The 12,660-nt window shown below is 38.6% G+C and overlaps 1 protein-coding gene across 1 annotated transcript in view; it reads left to right on the forward strand.

Moving 5' to 3' along the window:
- The window catches only part of LOC137285212 (leucine-rich repeat serine/threonine-protein kinase 1-like), a 51,246-nt gene that overhangs the window by 2,045 nt on the left and 36,541 nt on the right, over positions 1 to 12,660 (forward strand). The window contains exons 2-4 of the mRNA XM_067817487.1: positions 3,173 to 3,412; positions 4,430 to 4,470; positions 4,896 to 5,061. Coding sequence (XP_067673588.1) covers positions 3,190 to 3,412; positions 4,430 to 4,470; positions 4,896 to 5,061 — 430 coding nt within the window. The 5' untranslated portion in view covers positions 3,173 to 3,189. The remainder of the gene's footprint in view (positions 1 to 3,172; positions 3,413 to 4,429; positions 4,471 to 4,895; positions 5,062 to 12,660) is intronic.

The raw sequence follows: 12,660 nt of genomic DNA on the forward strand, positions 1-12,660 counted from the left end.
TACAGCTCACATTTCTTATGAGAGCAAACACTAAATGCAACCACATCATTTGCTCAGTAACAGTGTTACTGTCTACTCTAAAACATTGCATTTGCTCAAAAACAGTGTTACTGTCTACATTTGTTCAATAACAGTGTTGCTGTCTACTCTAAAACATTCTGTTTGCTCAATAACAGTGTTACTATCTACTCTAAAACAATAACAGTGTTACTGTCTGCTCTAAAACATTGCAGCATTTGCTCAATAACAGTGTTACTGTCTGTTCTAAAACATTACAACATTTGCTCAAAAACAGTGTTACTGTCTACTCTAAAACAATAACAGTGTTACTGTCTTCTCTAAAACAATAGCAGTGTTACTGTCTACTCTAAAACAATAACAGTGTTTCTGTCTACTCTAAAACAATAACAGTGTTACTTTCTACTCTAAAACAATAACAGTGTTACTGTCTGCTGTAAAACATTGCAGCATTTGCTCAATAACAGTGTTACTGTCTACTCTAAAACATTAGAACATTTGCTCAAAAACAGTGTTACTGTCTACTCTAAAACAATAACAGTGTTACTGTCTTCTCAAAAACAATAACAGTGTTACTGTCTACTCTAAAACAATAACAGCGTTTCTGTCTACTCTAAAACAACAACAGTGTTACTGTCTTCTGTAAAACAATAACAGTGTTACTGTCTACTCTAAAACAATACAACATTTGCTCAATAACAGTGTTACTGTCTACTCTAAAACAATAACAGTGTTACTGTCTACTCTAAAACAATAACAGTGTTACTGTCTACCCTAAAACAATAACAGTGTTACTGTCTTCTCTAAAACATTACATTTGTTATAGTAACAGTGCTGTACATGCTCACTAATAACGCCCTTGCTGAAAAACATGCTATTTGGATTATCATTAGAACTCATTGATTCAGAACAAGGTGAGAAGATGAGAGAGTCATGCTAACTCATTGATGCACTAATGTTACTATGCAGAGATTTGGGATAACTTCTGAGACAGTGTATAAGATAATCAGTAAGAAAGTCAGCTTGCACTTACAAATGTGTTGTTGTACCACTCTTAGTAGTATTCTATGTGTTATACATATCATATATCCTTACACTGTCAGTTCAGGATTGCTTCTTTTAATCAAGGTGTTCATGACCGGAGAAAATGTGGTCATCTATATAACATTTATCACCCTATGACATGTATTGTGTGTTATTAGTTCGGTAAGTGGCCTACGTTCACCTGCCCTGGTCTGTGAAACTGGGTCAAAGTACTTAAACATGTGCGACTGCTATTCAATAGTTACTTTGACCCCAGATTCTAGAAACACCATGAATTCCCATAGAGTTTCAACAAGTGACTTTGCTGAACAGTAGTGTATATAATAATGAAATCTGCAAAATGTACAAAAATTTGAGAATTTTCAATCTTTGACCATTCAAATATATTATTCACATGTATGGACTCAGTGTATTGTGCCAGCAAGGTAATTTTGTGCATTTCAGACCAGCTGAATGGCACCCCTTGACACAGTATATCATGAATGCGAATAGCATGTAAATGCTCATTGTTCAGCATCAAAACAAAGGCAATGACAAGAGGCCTCTCTATGTATTTAGTTAACTTGAATAATTTCAGCTGATAATGGCATGATATCAGTTATTCTATTTTCAGTCTGAGGAAAGCAATTCTGATTCCTATATTTATATGTATACATGGGGCCTTAAAGGTCACATGCAACGTAAAACACAACTTTGCAGATTCTGGTACCTTTCGGTATGCACTTACCGAAACAAATCATAAAAAATGCCAATTCAACCTATAAAGTTGAAAAAAACGCGATGAAAAAAAAGCCCGCGAAATCGGAGTTCAAACGTTTCACTAAATTCCCCCCAGCGCTGGGGGGAAAACTGGTTTCAACAGCTGTGCTGCGCTGCGTTCATAACGCATGCACAGTGAATAGGTTCGCAGAGCTTGAAACAGTATGCATGCTCAGAATCTGAGGTCGTGAGCAGTAGCCTAATCTTGGTTGTGTACACAAACAATTAAATAATCTACTCGTTACGTAAAATAACTTGTTGATTGTGGTAAGCAGTCTCTGTCACAGAGAAAGCTCAGTGTCTGGTTTATTCACACCTCTATGTCTGTCTGCCTGTCTGCTAAAGACAACATGCAATACACAGCTGCAATCATTGACCACGTGCAATTTGAACTTAACACCTATCAGACTATATGACATATAGAAAATAAGTTGATTTATGACTCGTGCACCCGAGTCCCGTGTCTGCCACATTATGTAATTAGGCACGTGTGATAGACATGAAATGTTTTTATGTCTGTGGGTTGCAAACAAACTACATTCATTTTTTTTCGGATGACCGGATCTGACGGAAACTGGTGCAAACTCTTGTCAGTTTCAAGTCCTGTTTTGTACTTGGACAAATGACAGATTCCAACCACGCTGTAGTTTACCATCTCTACTGACATGATTTTTTATTGGATCGAGCGCAAATTCAGAGAACATGTATTTACCAAACCCAACATCTCTATATACATTCTTCATGGATAACGACTTCTTTTCGTATATATGATTTTGTTTGACAACAGTATATGAATCCATACTGAAAACGACGTATCAAGTACAGAAAAAGAAGTTGTTATCCATAAAGAATCTTACTTTCTTGTGACTGGCTATACTTCTAAAATGCCCATCAAACAGATCATCTTTCTGTACACATAATGAACCCTCAGCATATCAGCAAATGAAACAGCCAATTGGAAGCCGTCGTTACACTTGAGTGCATATCCACCCGCTATGACTGGGTTCGGTCTCCCGAGGACTTCGTTTCGGGGGAAGTAAGCGCTAGTACAAAATATTGCACTTTTGTATCGCGATTGTACGCTTATAATTGTGCTTATTTGTTTTTTTACAAGCAGCAATGTATATTATTTGTCATGAATAAGTGATAAATGTGTTTTAATTATGTTTGATTTTTTGGTTGCATGTGACCTTTAACATATGATAAAGTATACATAGACAATTGTTTATTGATATGTAACCATTCAATATATTGCCACGTCATATTGTCATAATTAGCATATTTAGTTAGATATGAAGTCCTTATATATGTTGTTGATAATCTGATGAATTTCATGTTCTTCTATGTGTAGAGCACCTGTATCCAGCAATGAGCCAGGACAGCAGCCCAGATGCCATGCCAGATGACGGCTGGCCAGGCCAGTTGCTCCACCAGGCGGCGCTGTTTGACAACGTTGCCTTGTTGAAGTCACTGTTGGAGGGTGATGAGGTCAGCAACATCGATGCCTGTGACCGTATGGGCCGCAGCGTTGTCTACACAGCCGTCAGCAACAACAGCCTGAAGTGCCTCAAACTTCTGCTGTCTAAAGGAGGTACATGTTTTATCATGAGAAGAATTCTCCCACATGTGTATTGTTTCAGCAGTACAGTGCCTCACCTGAAGCCATGTGTCTGGAATAACATGAGAGCCCAATATACTCTAACTTAGTAACAGTGTCTCTGGCACAGCAATCCTCAGTGGAGAGTAACATCCCCTGGCTGGGCCACAAACCAATGATTGTCACCTGTTTGTCAACTTGATGCTTATGTTGGGTTTTACCCACATCTTAAACATCTGAGACCTGCAATACTTCAGGCTTTCCATATAAGGCTGACATACTGTGATATAACTGGGACAATCACCCTTCCTTCCATTTGCACAGATAATGAAGTCAGCTTGGCCATAGTCAGCTTTCACAAGTACACCAATATCATGTCTTTGAACAACTGAAAAGAACACATTTCTATAGATTATTTTTTTGTTTCAAGGTTTTTAGTATTTCTCATGTAAGAAACCCAGAGAATTGTTCATTTACATGAAAACAGTGTTATTTATATACACTTTACAAACTATTGTAGACTTGCTTGAAAGTGTTAATATCTACCCTTTTCTTTGGTGTAAATGCAATGAATAGACCGGATCCTAGAGACTGAAGCTGAAGTGACTTTCTGAAGTAAACTTGTGATTTACTGGTGTATAAAATGATGGACTGTGTCACAGACATAAGCTTTCAGTACTTAATATGCTCCAAACAAACCCTGAAGGAACTCTGAATCTGATATTGTTCATGTCAAGCACTGTCTGGGCTATTTGTGTGTTTTGAGCTGGCAAGTTAAAGGTAACTAATCATTACATAATACTGGTCCAGAATGCAGGTTTATTTTCAGTTTTAACTGCTCATTCAAGTGTACTTTGTGTAGAAAGGTACCACATTGACCAAACTTTTGTTACCTCAAGTCTTTAAGGTCAAAACATGCAGATATATTCAAGCTCAAAACCTTTGAATATCTTGACATTGGCAGTGTGAGAAGGACAGGCAGATGCCTCATGGTGTGTCTGTGTTTTTCAGCCAACCCAAACATAGCTGCTGGGGAGCGTTACAACAGGATGGTGAGTCACATGATGTCCTCTGTTGTTTTTTTCTTTTCTTTTCTGTCTTGTTAAGTTGTATCAATATTTTTATTGATACATATTTTCTGTAGTTTGGTTAGTTAACATGTTAAGACCTGGCAAATGACAACTGCTGTCAGAGAAAAAATTATGGGAAGAATTGTGGATTAGCTAACAAGGACAGGCGATTTTGAATTTGAATGTGTATTGTACAAGTGATGTGAAGCAATTCTCATAGGCCTTTATCTAACTTTTAATCATGTGAAATACTTCAAAATGAAAAAAATAACCAAGATTGAAAGGGTTTTTTGCGAAAGATTTGTTTGCTCCAACATTGAAAGCGATATATTCAGTGTATCCTGCACTTTCACAGATCTTTTACTCCTACTTCACGGTAGTCCAGTTCTCCAACATTCATATTTCAGTCCCCCTTGCACAGCGCCATCTGTGACAACAAGGAAGATGCAGTTCGTATTTTACTGATTAATAATGCTGACCTTGACCTTGTGGACATGTCTGGACTGACCCCTGTAGAAGTGGCGAGGAGCATGAGTAACCGTATTCTCATCTCCCTCATCGAGGCTGAAGTTGGTGGGTTCATAGTTCAAACAGGTTGTAATAGTTCATAGTAAGAGAGAAAATATCAAACAGCTGACTTACACTTTTTGCGAGTTCAATAAAGTGTAAACCTTAGCAGAGTGAAGTTCAAACTGAAATAAGCTTGTACTGACCATCACTAAACGAAGGTTCAGTATCTCGAAGTGGAATGCTTTTTATGGTTAGACATTTGTAAGTGTTTCTCTTCATACCGGTTTCTAAATGCCACATAAAACATTGGCTGTTGTCACACCAAAGAACTAAGTTTGATTCCCAACATGGGTACAGTGTGTGAAGCCCATTTCTGGTGTTACCTGCCATGATGTTGTTGGAATATTGATAAAAGCAGTGTAAAACCATTCTCTCCCATGCACTAAAGATGTTGTTCAATATTTCATGCATACAACATCCAGCTTTATGGCAGGATAATGTTGTAATATTTGCAACACTCTCCAGATTATATTGTAATAGTTGCGATATTGTCCTGATATTATTGTAATTTTCATCACGATTTGGATGATATGATGATAGTTGCAGCAGTGTTGGAATAATGTTGCTATAGCTGCAACACTGCTTGGACAATATTGTAATCAATGCTACATTGTTGTGATTATGTTGTAACAACAGCAACATTGTTGGGGTAATACCATGATAGTTGAAACACTGCTTTCTAATACTGTAAATCACGAAATTTTTGCGTCACAATATTTTGTGAGTGGCGACCAACAGACGTTTTTGCGTCACAATATTTTTGCGACTTGCCTAATTCTCAAAACATAGATTAGTTTGGCAGTTTCAAAGCTTACTTGCATCTGAAAGTTTTATGTGGAGTAAATCCAATCACATATTAAAGTTTGCCGCTAATCATAAACACCATTCAGTGGAGTACTTCTGCATGTATGCAATCAGTGATGTTTTCATAACATCTTGCTGCTAGGCCAGATAAACTTAAAACAGTTCAAAGAGATTAAATTAAATGGAATGGCTCTAATAAATTGGCACTGATGAAGGACCAGCTTATTCAGTGTCGGCAAAGCTGTTGATCTCCATATAAGTGTCATGAAACCTACCCACGCCTGCTGGATGGTCTCGGCCTTTCAAACAGTCTCTAAGAAATGTGTGTTGCATGAATGGCACCTGTCTGGACTATTGGACGTACTGATTGACTGTCTTTTGTTCAGGTATCCATTGTTTGACATGTGACACGTGAGTACGAGTAATGCTAGAAGTTAGTCATTCTTCGCGTTGTCGTCGTTGCTTAATATATGTATTGTCTAGATCTATTGTTAAATATATTTACTGGTGAATAATAAAGCAAAGGTAGGACCGGTTGTTTACTGATTATTCATTGCATTCTACCAGCAAAGTGCGTCATGATATTTTTGCGAGCTCAAGTCATTCACAATTTTCGCAAAAATATCATGCTCGCAAAAATTTAATGATTTACAGTATTTTAATAATAGCAGTTGGGGTAATATAGTAATTTCAGCAGTGTTCAGGAAATATTGTCATAGTCAGTATAATACGTTCATCACCATTCGGATAATATGGTAATATTTCCAGCAGTGTAAGGGTAATATTATAGTAGTTGAAACAATGTTGGGATACTTTTGTAACAACGGCAGCAGTGTTGGGAGATTACATATCAATACCCAGCGGTATGGCAAGATAATGTGGTAAAAGTAAACTGTTGGGATAATATTGTTATATCTGATAAGGACAAAATTTATGGATGAACAACTTATTTCTCAGGTATTTCTTGACAGATTCTTGTATTGTTGTCAAGCAGTACAAGTCATATACTTATACTGATCTTTGATATCATATCTTACCATATGTTCCCACTCAAGACATGTGTCTGCTTGGCATACTTTTATCACATCTTTTCTGATATTTAAAAGATTTGACTTCACCAGCATCTTGTTTATCCCAAAGCACTGTCCTGCTACCACACCAAATTTCTCAGAATCAAGCTGCAAGAGATAAGTTTTTGAATAAATTTGAGAAATATATCAGATTGCAACAGAGATCGCTGAGACATAACTCACCACTGGTAATAGTATTAAAAATAAAGTCCTCATGGACAGATCATCCCCTTGGTGTTCATATCTGCTGTGAGAAAATCACATGGCATGTGTGAGGTTCAATGAATGTAAATAGCAATGTAAAATCAACAAGGAAAACGTGTGGAAACATATGACATCATTTCAAAGTATCTTGACCCCAATCAGAACTTAGAAAGTGGACTTTCTGTTCTTAGACTTTCACATTAACCATATCTGTTTTCATAGATCAAAAACACTTCAACATATTTCTGTGTCACCCCTCCCATGAGGAGTGGTAACTGTAAAACTCTATTCTGAGAAGCTGTATTGCTAACAATCGTATGATGTCATAATATGACACATGCTGTGCAAAAGTTAAAAAAAAATGTTTGATTAGCTGTTTTGAATTCACTATGTACACATTTATTTTACTGACTTTCACTGCTTTATTAAAGCATTTTTATACATTGCATCATTTGCACACTCAACTTTAACATAATTAACGATGTTTCTAGCAGTTTAAGCTTGTCAGAATATGTGTCACTGAATTTAAAAATTCAGTCAAGAGGCAGATGCCATTTTAATATAGTTGTTAGTAAGTTAGTTTATCGATCTCCAGACTATAATATCATAATAAAATGATATTTTGTAGATTGACATATACATGTACAGTTTGATGTATGCATCTTTGTATCTTCGTAGCAGTGTTGTCATTTGCCTACCGACTGTTACCACTGCTACAAAGATGCGTACATCAGACCTTCAAGAGAAGCATACAACTTATATTGTGTCTTATCCTAGCAAAAACTAGTGATGCTGGGCTTTGTCAGCTAACCAACATCACTGGGGCTGGCAAATATATTATATTTGTATTTATAGTTATAATCAACTATAAGTTTTGTTGACATTTGAAACAGTTTACGTACAATCAACTAAGGTACCAAGCTTGACCACCTGATCAAATCTAGATAGCGCTTTTGAAAAGCAATAGTGTTCTGACCTGTGCTTCTACATACTAGTATTCCAAAGGGATCTATATTTGCCTATCAAGTATTTCCCAGTGATTTCATTGTATTATAAACAGATCTACAGAGGCTGTTATGAAATTACAATGTTATGATTATCATATCTGGTATGGGTAGCATCCATAAGTAATGATAAGATAATCAAAATAATATCTTTATTCAGTGTCAACTAAAGCTCAGTCATTCTAATGTTTTATGCATTGTGTAAGAAAAACAATGGGTGGGTCGATACGGCCTATATCAGACACTGATAGTGATTGTATGGAGGTTGAATAACAGTGTCATATATCAGACAGATAACAAGCTAATCAATGTACCCAGGTTGTAAGATGAGTGTTGGACACACCAAGCTTGAGTAGGCCATGGTTGTGGGTCAAAAGTCACCAGATATCACTCATGTCTATGTGACCTCCTTTTGGCCCTGTCTGTCACTGACATGGCAGGATCAGAAGCCCTGCCAGGGTAATTCTACCTTTCAATGCTTCAATCACTAGCAGTTTCCATTGCTGAATTGATGGTCAAAGTGTTGTCGTACTAAGTACCTAGGATAGACAACTTGTCCCGCTGATAACTCTCCTCATCATGTTGAAACAAGACGAGGAGACATGGCAATCCTCACCTGTCACATGTCACTGTTTGTCTGCAGTGGTACTCTCCACTGGGTTCAGGGAGATCAGTCTTTGGTCATGGAACCTCACAGATATAGCAGGCTTAAAAAAATGCGTAAGTCAAAAAAACAAAAACGTAATTGTCATAGAACACTTTTTTAAATGGGTTAATCAAAATGCACAGCAGTTTGTTGATCTTCTAAGGTCTGCAGTATTCATGACTTTTGTTAATTTCACTTTGGTGAGTGTGTTCAGTTTTATGCCTGTAACGCTCAGCAATCTGTAAATAATCAAGTCTGGACCAGATGCTCTAGTGATCAACAGCATGAGCATCGATCTACACAAATAGGATACAATGACATTGACAAGTGTCAACTGAGTCAGTGAGCCTGACCACCACATCCGATTCAACATCAGTTTACACTCAGAAACATAGAAAGATTGAAAGTGACTTACCTCTAGATGATATGCTTCTAGACTTACCGCTAGGAACAATGACTGGTGTTGATGATATGCTTCTAGACTTACCGCTAGGAACAGTGACTGGTGCTAATGATATGCTTCTAGACTTACCTTTAGGAACAGTGACTGGTGTAGATGATATGCTTCTAGACTTACCGCTACGAACAGTGACTGGTGCAGATGATATACTTCTAGACTTACCGCTAGGAACAGTGACTGGTGTTGATGCTATGCTTCTAGACTTACCTCTAGGAACAGTGACTGGTGTTGATGATATGCTTCTAGACTTACCGCTAGGAACAGTGACTGGTGTTGATGATATCCTTCTAGACTTACCTCTAGGAACAGTGACTGGTGCAAATGATATGCTTCTAGACTTATCTTCAGGAACAGTGACTGGTGCAGATGATATGCTTCTAGACTTACCTCTAGGAACAGTGACTGGTGTTGATGATATGCTTCTAGACTTACCTCTAGGAACAGTGACTGGTGTAGATGATATGCTTCTAGACTTACCTTCAGGAACAGTGACTGGTGCAGATGATATGCTTCTAGACTTACCGCTAGGAACAGTGACTGGTGTTGATGATATGCTTCTAGACTTACCGCTAGGAACAGTGACTGGTGTAGATGATATGCTTCTAGACTTACCGCTAGGAACAGTGACTGGTGCAGATGATATGCTTCTAGACTTACCTTCAGGGACAGTGACTGGTGTTGATATGCTTCTAGACTTACCTCTAGGAACAGTGACTGGTGTTGATGATATGCTTCTAGACTTACCTCTAGGAACAGTGACTGGTGTAGATGATATGCTTCTAGACTTACCTTCAGGAACAGTGACTGGTGTAGATGATATGCTTCTAGACTTACCGCTAGGAACAGTGACTGATGTTGATGATATGCTTCTAGACTTACCTCTAGGAACAGTGACTGGTGCAAATGATATGCTTCTAGACTTACCTCTAGGAACAGTGACTGGTGTAGATGATATGCTTCTAGACTTACCTTCAGGAACAGTGACTGGTGTAGATGATATGCTTCTAGACTTACCTTCAGGAACAGTGACTGGTGCAGATGATATGCTTCTAGACTTACCTCTAGGAACAGTGACTGGTGTAGATGATATGCTTCTAGACTTACCTTCAGGAACAGTGACTGGTGTAGATGATATGCTTCTAGACTTACCTTCAGGAACAGTGACTGGTGTAGATGATATGCTTCTAGACTTACCTTTAGGAACAGTGACTGGTGTAGATGATATGCTTCTAGACTTACCTCTAGGAACAGTGACTGGTGTAGATGATATGCTTCTAGACTTACCTCTAGGGACAGTGACTGGTGTAGATGATATGCTTCTAGACTTACCTCTAGGGACAGTGACTGGTGTTGATGATATGCTTCTAGACTTACCGCTAGGGATAGTAACTGGTGTTGATGATATGCTTCTAGACTTACCTCTAGGAACAGTGACTGGTGTTGATGATATGCTTCTAGACTTACCTCTAGGGACAGTGACTGGTGTTGATGATATGCTTCTAGACTTACCACTAGGAACAGTGACTGGTGCAGATGATGTGCTTCTAGACTTACCACTAGGGACAGTAACTGGTGTTGATAATATGCTTCTAGACTTACCTCTAGGAACAGTGACTGGTGCAGATGATATGCTTCTAGACTTACCACTAGGAACAGTGACTGGTGTTGATGATATGCTTCTAGACTTACCTCTAGGAACAGTGACTGTTGTTGATGATATGCTTCTAGACTTACCACTAGGAACAGTGACTGGTGCAAATGATATGCTTCTAGACTTATCTTCAGGAACAGTGACTGGTGTAGATGATATGCTTCTAGACTTACCTCTAGGAACAGTGACTGTTGTTGATGATATGCTTCTAGACTTACCACTAGGAACAGTGACTGGTGTTGATGATATGCTTCTAGACTTACCGCTAGGGACAGTAACTGGTGCAGATGATATGCTTCTAGACTTACCTCTAGGAACAGTGACTGGTGCAGATGATATGCTTCTAGACTTACCACTGGGAACAGTGACTGGTGTTGATGATATGCTTCTAGACTTACCTCTAGGAACAGTGACTGTTGTTGATGATATGCTTCTAGACTTACCACTAGGAACAGTAAGTGGTGTTGATGATATGCTTCTAGACTTACCTCTAGGGACAGTGACTGGTGTTGATGATATGCTTCTAGACTTACCACTAGGAACAGTGACTGGTGTTGATGATATGCTTCTAGACTTACCTCTAGGAACAGTGACTGTTGTTGATGATATGCTTCTAGACTTACCTCTAGGAACAGTGACTGTTGTTGATGATATGCTTCTAGACTTACCACTAGGAACAGTGACTGTTGTTGATGATATGCTTCTAGACTTACCTCTAGGAACAGTGACTGGTGCAGATGATATGCTTCTAGACTTACCGCTAGGGACAGTGACTGGTGCAGATGATATGCTTCTAGACTTACCTCTAGGAACAGTGACTGGTGCAGATGATATGCTTCTAGACTTACCACTAGGAACAGTGACTGGTGTTGATGATATGCTTCTAGACTTACCTCTAGGAACAGTGACTGGTGTTGATGATATGCTTCTAGACTTACCGCTAGGAACAGTGACTGGTGTTGATGATATCCTTCTAGACTTACCTCTAGGAACAGTGACTGGTGCAAATGATATGCTTCTAGACTTATCTTCAGGAACAGTGACTGGTGCAGATGATATGCTTCTAGACTTACCTCTAGGAACAGTGACTGGTGTTGATGATATGCTTCTAGACTTACCTCTAGGAACAGTGACTGGTGTAGATGATATGCTTCTAGACTTACCTTCAGGAACAGTGACTGGTGCAGATGATATGCTTCTAGACTTACCGCTAGGAACAGTGACTGGTGTTGATGATATGCTTCTAGACTTACCGCTAGGAACAGTGACTGGTGTAGATGATATGCTTCTAGACTTACCGCTAGGAACAGTGACTGGTGCAGATGATATGCTTCTAGACTTACCTTCAGGGACAGTGACTGGTGTTGATATGCTTCTAGACTTACCTCTAGGAACAGTGACTGGTGTTGATGATATGCTTCTAGACTTACCTCTAGGAACAGTGACTGGTGTAGATGATATGCTTCTAGACTTACCTTCAGGAACAGTGACTGGTGTAGATGATATGCTTCTAGACTTACCGCTAGGAACAGTGACTGATGTTGATGATATGCTTCTAGACTTACCTCTAGGAACAGTGACTGGTGCAAATGATATGCTTCTAGACTTACCTCTAGGAACAGTGACTGGTGTAGATGATATGCTTCTAGACTTACCTTCAGGAACAGTGACTGGTGTAGATGATATGCTTCTAGACTTACCTTCAGGAACAGTGACTGGTGCAGATGATATGCTTCTAGACTTACCTCTAGGAACAGTGACTG

This window comes from Haliotis asinina, chromosome 5 (genome assembly GCF_037392515.1).
Source record: "Haliotis asinina isolate JCU_RB_2024 chromosome 5, JCU_Hal_asi_v2, whole genome shotgun sequence".
Classification (NCBI taxonomy): domain Eukaryota; kingdom Metazoa; phylum Mollusca; class Gastropoda; order Lepetellida; family Haliotidae; genus Haliotis; species Haliotis asinina.